This window comes from Drosophila mauritiana, chromosome 3L, assembly GCF_004382145.1.
Source record: "Drosophila mauritiana strain mau12 chromosome 3L, ASM438214v1, whole genome shotgun sequence".
In the NCBI taxonomy this organism is placed as follows: Eukaryota; Metazoa; Arthropoda; class Insecta; order Diptera; family Drosophilidae; genus Drosophila; species Drosophila mauritiana.
The window spans coordinates 20,586,985-20,607,471 of record NC_046669.1 but is presented as its reverse complement, the minus strand read 5'-3'; the positions used below and the strand labels follow the sequence as shown (position 1 = coordinate 20,607,471).

The window sequence follows — 20,487 nt, the reverse complement described above, 5'->3', positions numbered from 1 at the left end:
ACCAAAACGGAAACCAAAAAACACATCGAGCGACATTCAAAAATGTTTAATAGTTATATAAGAAACTAGTTAATGTGTAATGAAACTACTCACCAACAAAAAGAAAAAACGAAAAACAATGAATACTTGTATCGTTGACATTTTAGGCCAACTATTTGGTCTTCAACACATGAACCGAGGAGAAAACAGAATAAACCAAGTATTTAGTATAGTTAAGTACGTGTGTAAATAATTATTTGAAAGTTTGAATTTTATGAAATAAATCACGCTAAACTGATGGCAAACAAAAGGCTGACATGTTGTTTACACTATGTATTTTGGGACTTTTGTTTAACTGTTTTATTCGTTTAATTAATTTATAAATATTATTACATAACCTATAAGTGTTTTTTTAATGATTTTAATCCTTTGTGTGGGTTTGTGTGTTTAAATTAATTACAAAAATAGTTCAGTTGTAAGAGCAGAATCGTATTAATAATAGTAATTAGAATTTAGTTGAGCGGAAACGAAATAAGGATACAAAGTCGCCTGAAACAAAGGTAGAAAAGCACACGTCTGAGTTTCCATAGAGCGGTATATAGGCTTACAAATTAAACAGAATCAGCGTTAATAGTTAGGAGCTGGTAAAAAGACGTACAACTGAGGTAAAGAGTGAGGAGTGCGGAGTTGGCTACACTTTTAGTACAATTTGCTGATTTACTCGCTTTAGTTCCCGTTTATGTATAAATAGTTTTTCTGCTCACATTAGATGGGCAATGGCCCTTGACTTTCTTTCGGGCCGCATTTGCATCTGCTGAATATATGCATCGAGCAGTTACGCAACTAACGGATCATCGGTAATAATTAGTTATAAATAATTAGTTAATGTAATAATATATTATTTAATGTCCGCCGCTCCTCACTTCCTTCTCAGGCCGAGGGAAGCAACTGCGTCTGTGTCTTGTTTGTGGTGGTGCTGATGCAGGAATCCTATTAAGGGCTCCCGCAATCATGACGACGATGCCGCGGAGGAGTTCTTGGTAGAGCTTCCTCCCCCACTGATGCAGTTCCGCTGCTTCTCGATGTACACGTTGAGCAGCCTAACCTTGCTGGGATTTAGCACTGACAGCTTCGGCTTGACCTTCTCCTCGCCCAGAACAAAGTACAGCTTGACGATGCAGAAGACCGCCGCTTTGCGAACCATCGATTGCGTGTCGTCCGCCGATCGCGCCAGATTGGGGAACACAATGTCCAAGTGGGCGTCTGTGATCTCCGAGCCATGGTGTTCGGTCACCTCCAGCAGGATCTTGATGGCGCACAAATTTGTAGGAAACTCACCAGTCGCAATCACTGGATTGACAATGTTGATGGACAGGTCCAGCGGCAAAGATGGTGCTATCCTTGGTATCATCGAGTCAATATCCCGCAAAGCCTCCTTGCTGTGTTGATAGCACTGGATGATCTTCAGCAAAATCAGCTCCAGGAAGTGCATCCAGTTGTGACGCATTTTGTTGCTCCTCATAATCTTACTGAGCACATGCAGGCCAGCGATGACCACGTCCGTGTGCTCCGCCTCCAGAATGTTAAGGAGCATTCGCATGATCGATCTAAAGTTCTTATTGGGCAGCTCACAGTTTCCGCCCTTGATGCAAATCCCCAGGTTAGTAAGTGACGTCTGGAGCAACTCCACGGGCTGATCCTTTGTTAGCGTCAAGGCCACACGCACCACTTCGCTCTCCATCAGGTTGTTGGCCAGTATCAGCTCTCCATTCTCGGCCATATTTATCGAGACCGTGATCACCTTGGCATCGCCAGTTGGTGACTTGGCATTCTGAGTGGTCCTTTCCCGCTCCAGATTATCCAACCTCATCGTTGCTGACTCAGGTGTATTCGACTGGGTAGTGTTGGCCGACGATTGCGTCTTGGAGTTGGAAGACAGGGAGGCACACGAATCCTGTTGGCCCTGATCGTGATATTGCAGGTGTCCATTGAAGCCATTGGGCGCCAGCGCCGTCTGGTACTGACCGCCGAAGCAGTGCCGGATCTCCTCCGACGTCTTTTGAATGTTGTGCTGAATGTCCAGCTCCGAGGAAAAGAGCAGCTCCTGCTCCACGGAAGACTGCCGGGAGCGTGGACTAGTAGAGCTGATGCTAAGTTGGTGGTGGTGGCTCTGCAGTGAGGCAAATGGACCCACAGAGGGACTTTGCAAAGGCTTGGGACTGCTACTGCTCAATGGAGAGCTACTAGGCGAATTGGCACCCGAATTGCCACTTTGGCTTTGCCGCCTCATGTGCGAATGGATACAGGATCGGGCAGAATCCTGGTATACCTTTGGTAGGTCGGCCAGTAGAAGCGTCATTTGCGGGGTATTCAGATTATACAGGGCCACTAGGCAGCTCCTGGCCTGGGAGCGCAGCTCCATCGACTTCTGGTCCGCCGCCAGCTGGGCCAGCTTTAGGACCGTCCGCTCGCAGGCCTGGCTCTGGTCGCTGGGAAAGTCGCTGCTTTTGCAGTATGTATTGGCCAGATCCGTTAGGAAGCGCAGAATGGCGATGCGCGTCTTGGTAGTTGGCGTTTGAGTAGAATCCGATATGATTCTAAAAAGCTCTTTAAGCTGCAACTGCGTGGGGAAATATTCGTGGACCACCTGTAGCGTCTTCCAAATCTTGCTGTGCATCGAATTGAGTAGATCGGTGCCCAGTTTGTTGAACAACCGCGTCAACAAGATGAATAGCCATTCGTGAAGTTCGTTCGCATGAACCAGAATCAGTTCGGTGACCGTGTCCAAAAACAGGGAGTACACCTTGGTGTGTGTATCCATGAACATCTTGCGGAACATGTCCAGAACGCATTTAAGTTGCTGCTGAGTGAGCTCCTTTCCATCGGCCAGATACTGTGTGAGGCTGATCAGGCCATCCTTCCTTTCAGACCAATGCGTCGATGCGCAGAACTGAATAATCGTATCGATGTCGTCAAATGGCGCCCTTTGCGTGCTCCAGTCCAAGCGGGTGTGGCTCCCACTAAGTGAGTAGTTCGATTTATTACCTCTAGTGTAGCTGGAGTCGAAAGATCGTTCTGAACACACAGAACTGGCCTCGGAGTCGATGTCATCAGACTCATCGCGTCCCATGAGCTTCCTGCCCATCCGCATTCCGCCGCTGCGCATGTAATCCCCGGAAACATAGTCTGGCTGTCCATCATCTCCGACGCCTAATGTATGTTCTGCTTCACGGGATTGCGCAAGCAGTCGTGCCGCCGCCGATGGTCTTACAGGGTTGTTCCTTTCGGGCGTACGTCGAGACCCCGCACCTGTAGAGTACATACTGCGTTTCATTAAGCCACCAGCTGACCTAGTTGGACTCGTTTCCCTAGAGCTGGCTGTGCTTCGGGGTATGCCGGAGGCCTTTTTGGGTATGGCGCCAGTGGCCCCACGATAGTAATTACCAATACCACCGTACTGATCCCTCAGTTTTGTGCTTGGCGAGGTGGATCGTGATCCTGGCTGTGACTGAGATACTCCTGCCCGTCCCCGGGGCCGTGGTGTAACCGATCCCGGCGTTGTAGCTGGTGTACCACCGCTATTGGAATTTAGGCGAGGTCTGGGCAGTGATCCACTGGCTGCTGCTCCTGTCATCGATGCCTGGTTGGAATTATTAGGTCCTAATGGTTTTCTTTGCCTGGAATATAGTGTATATTGAGCCCTTACTTTGGCTCGTTGAGCAGCCGCAGTATCCACCGCTGAAATGGATCTCATACTAGGCGTGGGCTTTTGCAGGGTCCCAGGGGTTCGGCCAATGCGGGATACAGTGCGTCTCGTTTCAGGTGCAGTCCCAGTTCCAGTTCCTCCTCCTCCGCCGCCCTCTCGTTCCCTTTCTAATGCGCGCTGGGCAGCTATGTCCAAGGTTCCATATATCTGATCCGCCAGCTCTGGAAAGTGACGCCTAAAAGCCCAATAGGCGTATCTGGAATGGCGGCGTGCATCGCAGTCTGCATCGCCAATAGATTTTTTTAAAGTGTCCCTTAGTACAGTGGCATTCCTTTCCAGCGCCTTCGTCTGCCACTCCTCAAAGAGCAGCACCATAAGCTCACACAGTGTGGACCTTATGTCCTTCGACTTTGATTGATTCAGAGTGTCTGTGTAGATCTTGAGCAGCTTTGGTGCATGTGTATACTTAATGATATACTTCAGAGCTATTGTGGAAGCGGATGCAATGACCTTCGCGCTGTTCTGTATTAAATTAATCAGGTGCTCCAAAATGCTCCAGCAGAAGGCATCTAGCTTATTCCTCAGCGTCTTAGACATGTAGGCGATGGTGATGCACGCCTCGCGGATCACCTGTGATCGTAGTTCCTCCTTGAGGATGTCCACGAAGCTCAACGACAATTCCTTTAGCTGGACAGCGACAAACTGCGGCTGAGTGTGATAGCTGAGAATGAGCAATGCCCTGATCTTCTTAAGAGCATCCACACGTTTCTCCCAGTCTGCGTTTTTATCACTGATGATCACTAGTACTTGCTTGTAGATATCGTCCATGTCTTTAGCGTGGAAGATGTTCAATTGAGGGACCACCTCAAAGCTAGATTCGAAAGATTCCATGGTTACGGCGCCGGCATCGCCGGTCACATCGTTCACATTGGGCTTTGGGCGCAGTGATGACGAAACGGCCGAGTGTAGTGGTCGCTTAATCATCCTGGTGGGCCGCTCCCTCAACCCAATATTGTCGGCTTCGTCCATGCCCACTCCATTGCCATTCGTGTTTTTAAGGGCTGAAGGTAGCAGTAGACCCTCCTGTTTGACCTGGTCGAACTTTGTCTCCAACATAGCCAGTTTCGAGGCAGGAACATCATCCATGCGACGGAGGTCTGGGCGCAATCGATCCCCGACATGCTTATAGATTTCCACTAGCGTTTGGATGGCCGCCTCCCTCACATTAACTGTGGGATCTCCCAGAAGTGCGCAAACTGGTGGTATATAGACACGTACACTAAGCTGCTGGGTCCCGTACTCGTGGAGAGCATTCACAATCGTCTGAAGGAACTCCTCGCGCACCTTGGCGTTCTTGTGCTTGAAGCAGCTTGTGGCCAGCTTGTCGATCAGCGCCTGGGGCGGAAGCACTCTGTGCTCCATGAGGTCGCGCAGCAGAAGTTGCGCCTTCTCGCGGACTGTGTCCCTGCTGTCTCCCAGCCGATCGATCACATGTGGCAGAACGGTAGCCGTGTATGCATTGAAATCGCTGCCGAGTCGCTTTATTAGCTCCGAGAACGCCTCCAGGGACTTTTGCGCAATCTTAAAGTGGCTGCCCGTCAGCCATGGCATCAAACCGTCAATGAGGAAGCCCATGTCCGTGCAGACTATTGAGTTTGTGTCGTCGCTAAGGAATGTCACCAGATCCTCGGCGAGCTGTACCTTCACACGCATGTCCGCCTTGGGCATTTGCTGGATGAAGCCATCCAGATCGCTGGGCTTGCGATAGGCCATCGTTCCAATGTCTATTCGTCCCTCGTTTTGCGGCAACTGTAATAAACCAGGATTGGTGTTAGTGTATGCAGGTGCAATCTTTGCCAAATTAAATTAAAATTGTATGAGTCTGAGGCTCAAATTTTGGCGCAAGGATGCAGGCACCGTAAAACTGAAGGGCTATTAAATGTGAAATTGATGACTGCAACTAACCAAATTTCGGAGCGGCGTATGTTATATGTCTCGACTCAGTGTTTACAAGTGTAAGGTAGAAATAAAACTAATTTAATTTTAGAAATTGATTGTTGAAATTTGAAAAGCCATAGCATGTTAAAACGTTTTTAGAAAGAGTTTACTCTGATTCAATGTTTTTACTATAAATTCCATAGCAAGGCAAGGAACTGCAAAGCAATGACGAATTAAATGCTCCATCTTTCCTAAGGAAAAGTTCCCGCCAATTCCTATACATGCTCATTAATCGCCTTTTAATTGTGGTCTGCTCGTGCGCAGTAGAGCTCCGAAAAGCGGCAACAGCCGCAGTTAGTTGGCGAACAATTTGCGTGTGAGGTGAAGTCAGAGCCAGAATGGCGATTAAATGAGAGAGTTGGGGAGTGGGCCGAGGCCCAAAGAGAGCTGAAAATGTAGGTGAACGGCTATGCGGGTGGATGGATACATGGCTATATGATATGCGGCTGCATGGATACTTGGATACCTTACTGGCAGAGTTGCAGGAGGAGGAAGTGGAAGAGGTGGCTTTCGGGCGCTACGGACACCCAGATGGTGGGGCGTTGTTACGTGCACGAAACGTGAATCATCTCAGGGAGCTGAGAGCGTGACGAAGCCAGGGGAGGAGGGGAAGGCCGGGCCGACAGGAAGCAATGCGCTCTGTCTATGGATTTATATATGGGGATTCGGAATCGAATTCGGATTTGAGTGGCAACATTTTTGGCATTGTGCGATGCCGTCACAAATCAACAATTTGCGTTCGGAGAGTAATATTATTTATGTATGTGCACTGCAAAATGAATTTGATTTTGTCTAATTGGCTGCATATTTTTTATAATATTCAGCTAAATCAAAATATTGTTTGGAAAAGCGGACAATAATTATTAATAATTATTCAATCCAGAAATAGATAAGAATAAACCCACGATATCGTATGATCTTTTCTCTCGGTGCAAAAATGGAATGGACAGAATGAGATAATATATCCAAATTACTAAGCAACAACAGCGACTTGTTGAGAGAGCGACGAAGAGCGAGAATCGGTTCTCATTCCACTAAAAAAAAATTAGCATTTGCATACGCAATTTTCTATTTATAATAAAACATCAACAAAACTTGCTTTCGTAACTATTTTTCAGGGTTTTTCGCGGCGATAAGATATGAACTTGTTAATCAAAGTGCTGGGTTTCGATGTTAAAATTAACCTAACCAAATGTTTGCCAGCAGCTGTAGCTGTGGTCGTCTGATAAATTTGTTGTTTTTGTTTAATTGTTGAAAAATTGCCGGCGACGACGTCATTCAACGGCTAAATGTCACGAAAAGAGAGTACAAGAGAGGAGAACGAGCGGAAAACTGTCTTAATTTAACACAATTTTGTTTCTGTATCTTTAAGATACGCACTCACACACGCACGCACACACATACCTATTTGCAAATCCGGCTGCGCTGCTGCTTCTTCTTCCTCTTTCTCTTCTTCTTTTACTTTGCTTTTTGTTTTGGGCTGGGCCGCAAAAAATATAAGAAAGGAAAACTTCAACAACTGCTAGTTGTTGTTCCCCTTTGGCAATCCGAAGAATTGATTTTCCAGTCGTCGGTTGGAAAAAGCGTTGCCAAACACCGCAAATACGCGTAACGAGTTGACTTAATTTACTTTTGAGCACAGCCAAATTGAACAATTGCCCCCAAAAATAAAAAAGTTAAGCAGAGATCACAGTTTTGCTCTTCCTAGTTCGTTTTGTTTTGTTATTATTGTTATTACTGTTGTAGTTTGTGGGGCAGCGCAGTCAGTTTCACTTTGTCATTCCTATTTGTTGTATTTGTTGCTGCTACTGTTGTCCTCTGTACCGTTATTGCTGGGCTGCAGCAACAACAATTCACAAAATTCCAACGTCTTGGGGCCAGCGCTAGTCTTTTCTTCCTGCCTCAGTCACTCCTATCTGTCCGTCTCGCTCTATCCTTCTGCTGGGTGACGCGCTTGGGGTCAGAGGTTTTAGGTCGTGCACTTCGTTTGCGGTCGCCGAGCGTTTGCAGCACCCGGCAAACATCACATTTTGCTGCGTCTCGGCATCGGTGAGCTGTTTTTGCCACGGCTTGCGGTTTAATACACGGTTTTTAGCTTAATTTCAGCAGCGTTTCGCCAGCCCGTTGCGTTGCAAAAAAAAATTTACAAATAGTGTGACCGCACGCGGCGGTGCGCATATGCCACTGTGCGGCTCACTGGGACTTATCGATTAATGTTGCTGTTTTATATTGGCTATATTTTCATTTAATGTTATTAATTAAGAATTTATATGTGAGAATGCTTAATACGCATAGTCGGAACAAGGTGTTCATATTTATTGCTCTTTCAAAATATACCAAGGCGTATTGCCAACTACGTCTTAACATGACTGTCACACTGCCATACCGCGTTGCCAACTAAATGTAGAAAACTAACTGTCGTTATTTAAAAATCTTCGCATTGCAAGTAAAATAATATAAGTCGGTTTTGTTGCTTAAACAAAATATCTTCCGTATTGTATAAACCAAAATCAAACCTTGGTTTTTAACGAAAATTTGTGCTTTAAAGTTTGAAGCGGTCAAGTTAATTTCTGAACTCTGGTCAGTCAAATTAAAAATAATATTTAAATTTTGTTACCATACTATATTTAAAATTCAAATGGGTCATATTTTATTATTCTCCATAAAAGTGAGTGAAAATTCAAGTAGTAAAGGTGTGTAATCAAACCTAACGTAAACATATACATATGTATGATTCCCCTATTGATAGCAGCGAAAAATGATCTGAATTGAGTTGATTGACAGTTTTATTCATTAAGGAACAATAATAAATAATGCCGACGCCAGCTGCTTTCCAACTAAGTTGCCAAGTGGATCGCACGTGTCAGTAATCAAGATGTGGCAAAAAAAATAAATATATATATGAATATATTGAATACCTCTCGAGTTGACTACCAATTAAAAAAATTTATTGTGCATGGTTGGAATTCCTCAGACTAGCCTAATTTACTTAAGGTCCTCCTATCAGACTTTGTTGACCTGGTGGACGGCCTGCGCCCGTCCGGATGGATCCTCCGGACAGCCCCAATCGAGGCGTGGCACCCATCTGACCACGGTTCGGGCTGCCGATTCTCCGGGGAATTGTTCGGCGAAAATGCAGCGATAGTAGAAGGCCTCCTTGGTGGTGGGCGTGTTAAAGGGAAAGCGTAGGGCGGCTGCGGAGAATTCTTCATCGCTGACATGGCTGGTGGCCACCCTGCGGATGCTGTCGATCCAATCGTAGCCCACTCCGTCGGAGAACTGCTCCTTCTGGCGCCAGAGGACTTCATCGGGCAGATAGTTATCCGCAAAGGCAGCTCGAAGGACATACTTCTCCAATCGTTTTTGCTGTACTTCCCCGAATTTGTTAAGCGGCCCGGGTATCTTATCCTCCGGCCGGATTTGCATCACATGGTTAACGAATCCCGTGTCCAGAAAGGGCACTCGCAGCTCCACGCCCTTGGCCATGGCCACCTTGTTGGCCCGCAAACAATCGGATAAATGCAGTTGGCTCACTCTCTTCACCAGCTCCTCGTGGAAATCGTCGTAGCTTGGGGCCTTGTGGAAGTATAAATAACCTCCAAAGATCTCATCGGCTCCTTCGCCGGAGAGGATCATCTTGATGCCGGTGCTCTTGATATATCTGGCCAGTAACAGCATCGGCAAACTACATCTCACGGTGGTCACATCATAGGTTTCCAGGTGGTAGACAATATCCCTAATGCCATCCAGAGCTTCGTCGATCTCGAATATGATCTCCTTGTGATCGCTGTCTATATATTTGGCCACACTCCTGGCCGCCTGGAAGTCGGGTGCATCCTTTAGACCCACAGAGAATGTTTTCAGACGGAAGTTGGGATCCCGTTCGCGCATTATCTTCGTGGCTATGGAGGCTATAAGACTGGAATCCACTCCGCCGGACAGCAGGGCTCCCAGGTGAACATCGCACTGCAGATGACTGCGCACGGCAGACTCCAAGTTGGCTCGCAGTAGCGACAAGTCGCAGGTTTGCGTTGATACCTCCTTGATCCAAGACTCCTGGAACTGCCAGCATGTTTTAAGGTCACCAACTTTACCGAAACGAGCCTCGCCAGGTGTGAAAGTCTCCACTTTGGAGCAGGTATCCACCAGGCACTTCATCTCCGAGGCCACCCAAAGGTTTCCCGACGCATCCTCACCCACATACATGGGTATAATGCCAAAGGGGTCTCGGGCAAGAAGCACTTCCTTGGTCGTCCTATCGTACAAGGCAAAAGCAAACATTCCGGTGATGTATTGAAGAAGGTCCTTTCCATAATCCTGGTACAACTCCAGTATCACGTGGCAATCGCTCTTGGGGTTGTAGGAGCCACGCTTTTTCGCAATCTCAGCCGAAAGCTCCAGATAGTTGTAGATCTCTCCGTTGGCCACCAGGATGAGGTTACCATCCTCAGAGACAAAGGGCTGGTCGCCCATTTCCACGCCAACGATTCGCAGGCGTTCATGAACCATGGCCACCCCTTCCGAGGGAATCACATAGACGCCCGTGGAATCCGGACCACGATGCCGCTGCTTGCCACTCTGTCGATAGGCCAGTTCCCTTAAACTGTGCTTGCTGCCATGGAGGATTTGCGCGGGATTCGGCTCCCCATCCCTCGAAAATATGGCAAAAATTCCGCACATTTCTCGCTTTTCTTTGTAGTAATTTCAATTGTATTTTCAACGAAGCGGTCTGCACTCTGCAAAGTCCGAAAACTGACTGAAGCTTTTCACTGGCGTGCGCTCTTATTTATGGCCAAAGCTCTCTAGATTCCATTTTTATACTAACTCTCGTCAACAGATCTAATTTCCACGTGCGACTAGTTTTGTCAACCCGTTTCTAGAATCCTGAGACACACAAATGTTGGTAGGCCACATCTCCCTTAAATTAGGGTTCTTATCGAAAATTACTATGGATGAGCCCCCCTTTAGTGATTTGTGTTAATCTTATCGGAAGGAGAACAGCTGTCAGCAGCTAAAAACTTGATAATGAATAGCCGGTAAACATTGTATATTTACCTGTGTGTATTTTTACTCTCTAGACACGCTCCGAAACTGAAACTCACAGCTGATTTTTCTTTATCAACAATTTCGTCATCCAATTTACTCTACTTTATGGGTGGTTAGACTGCTCAGAAATTAACAAACAAACATCGCCCAATATGATTTCTTTTGCCCAGACTTGTCTGTCTTTGTGTGCCGTAGGAAGACTTTTAAAAATTAGTATTAACAAATAAATAAGATTATATGCCGTTTATTAAACTATGGAGAGTGTATCAGTAGAGTAGCATACAGCTAAGTTAGTTTATGTTACAATTCTCGTTGTTTCTCGATTTAATGTTGGTGCATGCCATGGCTTCTTAGGAAAAATGCGAATTCGGGGAACAGGCCGGTTTTTATCAGTCTCTTAAAAATTCTCTTGGAATACAGAGCGTATGAAAGAGTTTTGAGCAGTACTTCGTATTATAATTCAATGTTTTGCCTAAATAACAATTAACACTATTATAGAAACAACTTAGCAAGAATGCTTTATACATATTAATCTGAATTGATGTAACTTGATTTCTGATTAGTTATTAATTCATCAATGTTTCTTCGGACCATTGTAACATATAAAATAATCAATAATGTAAAAAATACACAAATAGTTTTAGTCGAATCAATAGCAATAATACGTTAATTCATTGATTAAATTGCCGTAAAATAAATATTATTATTATTTTAGCGGCATTGAAGAAAGCTCAATAACATCAGTTGACCATCCGCAGTAACAGAATGTTACCGAAAAGCTCCCCGAAATACAGCCCGCTGTTAACTAACATGGCGCCACGCCAACAGGTGGTTTCCTATGGTCCACGTCGCGTACTTCGACTTCGGTCCATGCGATAAATATGTCAAGTAGCCGCAGATAAACAGAAATCTCCCGTGTTTAGTTATGCAGACGTTTTAATTACGCATCTAACACTGACGAATTTGTACAGTGATGTCATGCTACATATGTGGATGGTGCGAGCTTCTGTAAATAACCGAGATTTATAACCCGCGGTGCGCGAATCCGCTCCTGGAATTCTGGCGTGCGCGCTTGTTGCTTCCAAGTCGTTTTGTCGGCAACGAACGGCCTTTCAATTCAGTTGCCGATGGAACGCGACACTGTGCGGCAGGCAGTTGCGTATACGACGCATTGTCAGCTAGCGACGCGTATCGGAAGTCCTTTATATGGGCGCGCGCTCCTCGATATCAATTTCCCTTTTGAAAATGCCCGTCAAGGTGCTAAGTGCGCGTAATTAGTCAAAATTCAATTAATTCAAAAGAATCTTAAATTGAGTTACGTTGACGAAATGGAGGCTGGTAAGCCAAAATGTGCAAAGTGAATTTTCGTGGGCAATCACCGCCGGAAATTGTGCGTAAAAATTAAATGCCCCAAGGCAGAAGCCTGTGAAGTTCAAAAGAGTTTCGTGATAGTTTATAATAAGAGTGTCACAAAAAATCGAACTTATTCTTGTTATGTAGAATATGACACTTTAAGTTTTAACTTTTTCATTCAGTAAAATATGTGTTATGATATGTTAGAAATAATGCTGATTAAATAAAATAAATAAAACTACAATACTTAAGTGCCATTGAAACAATTTTATTATCAGCGGTAATCAAAAGTAACAGCTCAATCATTTTATGACTTTAAGATGATAGTCAATCAAGGAGTCCTTAAAAATGTATTTAAAATGGAAAATAAATTAAGGACAAATCAATCTTGGAATTCCGAATCGCTTCCGAAAAGTATAGCCCGCTTTGTTGACCAAAAACCATAAAAAGGGACATAACTTTCAACACGAAAAGTGAAGGTAAATTTATGTGCTTCTCAAAAATATCAAATCAAAATCAAATAAAATAAACTTTTTACTGGAACCGAGCCCGAAAATCGAAGGGAATGGAGCATGACCTATTACTGTCACGTCCGTTTCCGGAATTCTGAGTGAGGTGGCCAAAACACGGGCCCCCAGCTTTTGGGTCACGTTCGCTGGCTGAACGAATTCAAATGGCCCAATACCCATTTACCAGATCAAGATGTGCATTGCCATAAAATCGCCGACAGATAGAGCAACTGCCAAGTCGGGGCCAATTAATTAAAAAGTTTTTACGCCGCCAAAATCAAATCAACAATATTTCCCAAGTATTTTGGCGTGAAATTCGAAGTGGAAGTTTTTAACAATGTTATTGGCGGAGGGGAAATGGGCAATGCACCTAAAAAAATATCATAGAAAGACAGAATTTTCACTTAAAGTCAACTTTAAGTTTTTTTTTTAAATTTAGTCATTACATTTTATGAGTAACTTTCGGGAGTATTTTTCAATTTTGAACTTTTGGGCGTACTCCCGCAATCTCACATAATTATTATCTGAGTCATAAAGTATTAAAAATAATAATTTTTTGTTCACACATTTCTGCGTTTGTAACTCAATTTGTTCAATAGGTCTGCCATTTAACATAGAATTCGGATAGAGGTATTTCTTTCAGTGCACTGCCGTGGCTTTTTGTTGTGTGATATGCTGTAAGGATACGGATACGGATGCGACGGAAATGGATAACCGTGTTGTTTGCAGTCGGCGGAAATCAATTCGCATTACTGCAGCCTCAGTGAGCTGCCCAAAAAACTTTGTGCGCAGCGGGCAAAACGCAAATAAATTGGTGGTTTTAAGGACACACTCGAATCGGGGGATGATTAGACCCTTTGGCCACCTTAAGCCACCTTGGGCCACCTATGGCCACCCTTTGCCACCACGCTGGTGTCTAGCCGGGTGGAGTGATTGACCCCGGGGTGACCCTAAAAATAGGCGTGGGCAGCATCCATTCCGACTATTTTTAATCGCTCGCTCGCTGACTGTCGCTATCTTTAAGCTCTTAATTATTTTTGTTTTGTTTTTTGTTTTGTTTGGGGTCAGTGTGACGTGACACAAATTGCGTTTTCGGCACTAATAGTTGAATGACCAGTAGCGTAGTCTACTTCTCGGCCCACGAAAAAGGGACACGCCCTCCGCTAATTGGTGTGTGTGTGTGTGAGCGACAGTATCTGCGCTTGTTTGTCATAATCAAATATCTTAACACGCAAGCTCAGACCCATTCGCCTCTTTCGGCCAGGCTTCTGCCCCTTTCACCAGGACCCTAATGACATGGCCACTAATCGGGGCCAAAGTTGCCACTGCTGCAGTTCTTAATTAGCAATTTGACGCATTATGCCGCCGAGCTTGTTGGCATGTGCGGGCATTAAGTGCGAACAATTCCGTCTGCAGGATTAGGACCTGAAAGGTGAAATTAACTGGGCTCCCGGCTGACGAGAATGATGCATAATAAGCGGCTAGTTCCGAGCAGAAAAAACAGGTGGCTTAAAAAAGATACACCTGCCTGGAGGGCGAAAGGTCAGACAGAGGCTAATAGGTAGTTAATTTAAGCCAGACTGTTAGCAGGGACTTTTTAGATAAGTACCTAATAAAACAGATGAGCTATATTAAAGTTGATAAAAATAAAGAGACAATTTTTTTTTTTTTTTTTTGATGTATTAATTTAAAACTGTCCTTCGCGGACAATCATTAAATTTAAGACAATGTGAAACCAATGATATTAAGACATGAACATACACATTTAAATCCTTAAAAAATATATAATTACAATATGTTTGTTGGATGATGCTATTTCATTTTAAGAATATTTACTTATTTTGTAGAGAAGCTGTCACTATTTAATGCCATTTTTTATATTGATATGATAATGATATCTTATATCATTTATCTGCGTATAGAGGCGGGATCTTTGTCCTACATATTTACCTAAACACCTAACTCTCTCGGCCAATGCAGTTGGCTTCATTGTCAATCCATAATGAGGCATCTGCGAGACAGCCTTGACATTGAGATACAAGATACTCGATAGGCAATCAAGGTGCAATGAGAAAGTGACCAAAGCCATGGGTAGATACTCAAGCAAATACAAATACACATATAGACAGGCCCACAAGCGAATTACAAACGTTTTGCAGTTATTTTTATTATTAAATCAATAAGGCGCATTGGGAAGGTCAAGTTCTGGTCCTTCTTTCTACTGAAGGTTTCCCTCGACGACCTGTTGAACGGTTGGGGGCAGGTCCGATCGAATCGAATGCCTTAAACATTGGGCTGGAAAAACAGCACTTGGAAGCTTTCATGGCATCTCGGCAAAGTATTTAATGAATTTATTTATGCTTCAATCACACAATTTAATTCAATTCGCGCCGGGCCTCCACGAAGGCAATTCAATGGAAGAGGGCCTTGAAAACAACATTCATTCAACTTTCCGGCGATGGAGTGGCGATGGAAATTTAATATGCCCCGCGACAACTAAATAAAAGTAAAGTATCCGCCGGGGAGGAGCTTCATGGCGAATCCTTGTTGTACTTTACACCGCATCCTAGGCTAAAAAGTTCACCTCAGCAGAGAAGGAGGCCACGTGTCGCTAAGCAGCTCAAAGCGAGTTCAAAAAGATAACTTTCTGTAACTTTATGCCATATGAGAGATAAATGGCAGAATAATTGTCCCCTCAGCCGCATTTAATTTAGTTTCATCTTGACTAGACTCTTTGCAAGTTTTTCGAAACAACGCAAAAGATGGGGATTTGGAACAGAAAGAGCTACTTGACACACCGCTCCCCAGACGACGGAACTCGGTTCACTTCTTTGTGCGTTGTCTTGCCAACGGAAACTTATGGCCCAGCACTTTTGGCTGTGCTAATTGTCCTGGTTGCTGCCACTTTTTACTTGCCTCTTGGCAGCGGCACAAATATTATAGCCCGGATTTGGCCAGGCTCAAAACTTGTGGCTGCATCGGGCACAAAGCCAACAATTGCTTTTAATCCCGGCTGGAGGATGCTGCCAAAGTGAAAAGTACACACCAATTTGGCAGTGTAACCGGTCACAATGTTGACTTTAGTTCCGATACAGGCAAAGAAACTGGGGTCAATCTTTCATGGGCGATCATTTCATATACTCTACCATATAAGAGTAAAACCAAAATTTCAGTTTTAATATTACCTTGTTTTAAGATCATTTTAAATGGCCACAATAGAGCATCTGGAATTCCTCTTGGGACGATTCCATCTACGATTGTACCACCGTGTTCGTAGTTCCCTTTGTTTATGTCTGTCAAATGGCTGCCAAGGCTGCGCTGCAATCGAAAACGAGGAGGAGGGAAGCCAAAGCAAAACAAAGGAAAACACCCGGAAAAATTGCAACAACCGAGGGAAAACTTTCGCCCAACAATTTGGCTGGCGGTTTTGGCAGACTCAATTTTTCTTGCCCCTGCCCAAAATATGAGCGTTTAGTCGTTGGACAAATAAATCAGACAAAAGTCTGCCCCAGAAATCACTTAAGCTGCCTGGGAATAGATAAAATTCCAAAAACCCATGAACACAACATAAACAAATTGTAAAAATGAATGTATAGATTGAGGGAAATATTTGCTGGCTAGTCCATCAGACGAGGTGTCAGAAATATTGATTTCAAAACAAATAATTTGCTAAACCAAGTTGATACCAAGATTTAGTGGCTTCAAACTGCATGCCCCGCTGGCTAATGCGAATTGTGGATATGGACTTGGCCTGATCTGGCGGATTTCAATGGCTTTGGCTGCCTTATAAGGCACCGAACACAAATCCATTTAAGCGGAGTGTCATAATATAAAACCTCGGAATGACTCACTGCTCGCCAGCCAAGCAGAAAACTACAAAAAAGTGATAAAACGAAATTCTCGCTGGCGAATTGTTCAAAGTACAACGATGCAGATACTCGTACTGATACATAATTAAACGCATACATTTTTAGTTGGTTGACTTTCCTTTCTTCTCGGATTTGTTTACCCCCTGTATCCCACTCTTTTTCAGTTTAAATGGGCAACAACAAGAGCGAAATCCATTCATATGTGGAACATTAAAATGTACAATTTCCAAACACAGTAAACGAAACGAGTACAGACTTCGAGAAAAATGAAAAAAATCTGCAGTAAAACGTTCGGGGGCGTTTGCCAAGAATATCTTGTTGTCTATTTACTTGTGAAGCTGATAAAAATTCACTTTATTCACTTTGCTATTTATTTGCTTTGGCACAAAGTGGCGACATCGCAGTCTGCATTCGGGTTAAAAGGGCGTTAAAAAAGTGTGCTAAAAAAGGGGGTCTAGTTTGCTGAAGTGGCAAACAATAAAACGCAAACTAGTAGACAAATATGGAGCCCTAACTGCACTTTCTAGTGCACTGGGACATGTGTGGAAAATCAGGGGAAATTCTACTATTATTAAATTCTACATAACTGCAGGATTCAAGTGCAAAACTTTTCTAGGAGTTGAACATGGTGTTATAAAAATGCTTGGCAAAAAATAAATTCTAATTCAATACTTATGTTTTTACAATTCATCGTACAATATAAATATTTTTTATGTGGCGTGTGTTTTTTATGTCATTATAACTATGCAAAAATACCCTTTGTAGAAACTTATTTTCCGTTCAACTTAGAGTAAAAAAACCTGAAACCCTAACATAAACATGGAAGCTTAAGCCATTTTCTTCTGACAACTTTGTATACAACATGCTTTTGAACATGCCCTGTGTTTTCCCTTACTTTCTGTCAGTTCAAATGTTCCAGAAGTTTGGTAACTTGGCTGTAAAACCTTGTTGCAATCCAAGTTCCGGGAGTCCTCCAACAAGTTATGGTTGCCATTCGATGATGGTTTACCCCCTCGTAACAATTGTTTAAACTCAGCACACTCATTCTCGAGTTTCTCGGTAAACAAAGTGTTCGACTAGAAGCGAAAATAGTTGTCGTTTATCGCATTTGGAAGATCTTCCCTTTTGCCACTTGTTTGCTCACTTGGCCGATAAATGTTTTTGCTGCGGCTATGATAAAACACGCCCCGAATGAGTCGGACCTATAAAAATTGGCCGAAAAATGAGGAAACGGCTGCCAAGGCAAACAGCCGTAAAGTCATAATAATTGAATAATTAAAAACACACAATGAGTTAATTTTTTGATTAAATCTCGCGCTACCGAGAGAGCGAAATTAATGGGAAGATAATAATTTTCATAGCCGAAAGAAAAGTAAACACGAGCGCACACATGCAAGTAGTTTGTCATTGTCCAAACAGAGCGAAAATGCTGAAAACAGGAGGTGAAGTGGGGAAGGTGCGAGAAAATACGAAAACATAATTGAAACTCACAACGGTTTTCATTAATTTTCCAGCTGGCGAAGGGGCTTTCGCGGGGAGGGGCCATAATGGCAATGTAGACATTAAGGCTAAACACAAACCATTTAATTCCCTGTTTTTTAATCATAACTTAAGACACGCTTCAACGTCACTCAAAGTCAGCTGCTGATGGTCCAGAGGATAACCCACTCCCTGCCAATGTGCCAGCGTTTGTTCTCCGCTTAATTTATGCTACAATTTTCCCGGTTTGTCGTTGGCCCATTCTCTGCGCCTCGCATTTGCTTTTAGCCCGGCCGAAACGAAGAGCATATTTTATTTTCAAATATTTCACATTGCACAGCGGCATTTTCGAAACACAAAGGGGTTATCAGTTTATATGTGTGTGTTTCAGGACGGAGAGGGGTGTTCTACACAGAGACAAATATCTATCTTAAGGATATTAATATATAAACATATGCAGGTATTTTCAAATACCATACATGTGTGTAAATATTTTACATTATTGGGTTTTTGGATTATGGTTCAGTTAATAATAAATAGAGAAATTATCTTGTGAATAGGGCCAAAAATATCAAAAAACAATTTTAAAAAACATTTAAATCAACGCGTTCTTATTTCTTCATCGCTGCACAGCACTATAAAATGCATTTGATAGAGATATTTTAATATTTACGCCATTACTAAGTATATATCTCATAAATTTTCCATGCCGGAAAAATATTTAAAAACCCATGTAGATTTCAGTTGTTTTCTGGCGCACGAACAGGAGACAAAGTGAGCTGGCCGGCTTAGTGCAACGCGTTTGATGTGGCCTGTGGGTATATGTTTCCTGTTTCGTTTTTAGGGCTTTGTTGCGGAATTAAACTTTAATATTACCCATCCCAGCAGGTGTTACTCCTTTTGAACCGGTGTCTCGTGAAAAGAGGGGCTTTTCTTTTTTGTGTAAACAATTTGGCCGGGTACGAATTTTATTTCCGGCCTGTCTATTGTGTCGTTCGCCATTCGAGTTACAGTAAATACAAACGTTTATACGCAAACGTTTTATATGCGAATATAAACATAATGATTGGATGATCCTAAAACAGATGATTTATTAGCGCGCCATGATTAGGGTTCATTCACTAATGTTGCCGTTTTATCGGGAATCTTTAGGACTCATTGGCAATGACAAGCATAAAATGTTAAATCCCAAAAGTGCAGCGGTGAAAGCATTTCTAAGAGAGAGTCATGCAATATGCAGCTGCAGCTAATGCATGCAACAAAAATTACACGCGCAAGCTGCAAAAACTGAAAACCGACCACATAATGTAAACGAGCAAATGCCATGATTAGCAGACATTTTGTGTGGAAATTAAAATAAATTGCTCCGTGGTAAATGTAAAAATGTATTTGGCTAAAGCATAAACACACACACACGCACTCACTCACCATTTTGGTTGCCACCTGTCCACACACACCAACGTATTTCACGCAAAAACTTACTCAACTCCTGTGCTGTGATGCAATTTATGCGCGTGCCATATTCATTTTTCAATTCAATTAAGTCCATCGCTCGGACACATGCAATTAAAATTGAAACGCATTAAATAATAAATTATATGTATGCCTCATTCCATCTTAATTCATCAATAATTGGAAAGGTCATTAAAGTTGACGCTAAAAGCAGGCACCGCCTGAAAGTAGGCAACGATTTTGGGCGATCGGCCAGTTAAATCGCTCATACGCCGCTTATGACCAATTTTGGCGGTTGGCTCGTTTGCATGCTATTAAAATAAATCAAAATGCAGAGCAGGCAGAACACGAATATTGCCTGAAACTACAAAATGTATTTTTGAGCTTCCAATTATTCATGAATGCAAAAAGAACACATCGAGGTATAAATTATAGCTTTTTCTGGTTGGTTTAACATAGAATTCAAATGAGATTTGATTTTCAAATTGGAAATTAAGTTTGATTTGTCAAAATAAAACTGAAAATATTTTAGCTAAAAAACGGTATTATTTTTAAAAATTGCTTCCTTTTTTATATAATAATAAAGTAATATCTTCCATTCATTCATAAATACAAGTTTGTAAGTCTGCCCTTACTCACATACTCTGGTAAAAAAGAAGAGTCAAGACTAATCGCACTAATTAGGGCAACAACAAATATATTAGCAATCAGTCTCACGGCGATCGTAAAAAGTTTGTCCATGTTAGCTGGGACTTACTTATCAAAGACTCTTTCGCTGGCGACTCGTGCCGTGTAATTAATTAAAAAGGTCCGGTAAAGTTCACTCGCGGGAGTGTCCGATGTTTCTGCTTCCTCTCCGCTTGCTTCGTATTGCCGGTTGGTCATTAATTTATTTTTAAGAAGCGCATAATTGCCCGGTAACTGGGCCAGTAACTGGAACTGCAGGACAGTAAGCGCTTATTCATAAGCGCAAGTGTCAGGGTGCAAGGATGTGCGAGGTGCATCCTGGCAGCAGGATAAACAAAGGCAAGGACCACTCGGATTGCAGGATCTGTGGTCCGTTTGTTTGCTCATCGCTCCCTTCGTGCAACATAAA

At 43.2% G+C, this 20,487-nt stretch overlaps 3 protein-coding genes across 5 annotated transcripts in view; 1 reads left to right on the top strand and 2 right to left on the bottom strand.

The window, feature by feature from the left end:
* Positions 1-31: 31 nt before the first annotated feature.
* LOC117140509 (CLIP-associating protein) lies at positions 32-7,835 on the bottom strand. Of its 2 annotated transcripts, none has more exons than XM_033303482.1 (2): positions 7,088-7,835; positions 32-5,494 (listed from the first exon to the last, which is right to left on the bottom strand). In XM_033303482.1, exon 2 carries the CDS (start codon positions 5,456-5,458, stop codon positions 989-991), a length of 4,470 nt encoding a protein of 1,489 aa, XP_033159373.1. In that variant the 5' UTR covers positions 5,459-5,494; positions 7,088-7,835; the 3' UTR covers positions 32-988. The 2 variants fall into 2 exon arrangements, with proteins under 2 accessions (XP_033159373.1, XP_033159374.1); XM_033303483.1 differs by lacking the exon at positions 7,088-7,835 and adding an exon at positions 5,651-5,720.
* A 616-nt stretch (positions 7,836-8,451) lies between these two features.
* On the bottom strand, positions 8,452-10,451 carry LOC117141294 (asparagine synthetase [glutamine-hydrolyzing] 1). The gene has a single exon (XM_033304673.1). The coding sequence runs from the start codon at positions 10,361-10,363 to the stop codon at positions 8,687-8,689; it is 1,677 nt and encodes a 558-aa protein (XP_033160564.1). The 5' UTR covers positions 10,364-10,451; the 3' UTR covers positions 8,452-8,686.
* Positions 10,452-12,506: 2,055 nt separating this feature from the next.
* LOC117139581 (adenylyl cyclase 78C) overlaps positions 12,507-20,487 on the top strand; it is a 30,119-nt gene continuing 22,138 nt past the window's right edge. For both annotated transcript variants that reach the window (XM_033301992.1, XM_033301990.1), the window contains exon 1: positions 12,507-12,561. The gene's annotated coding sequence lies outside the window, so the exon portion shown is untranslated. The remainder of the gene's footprint in view (positions 12,562-20,487) is intronic.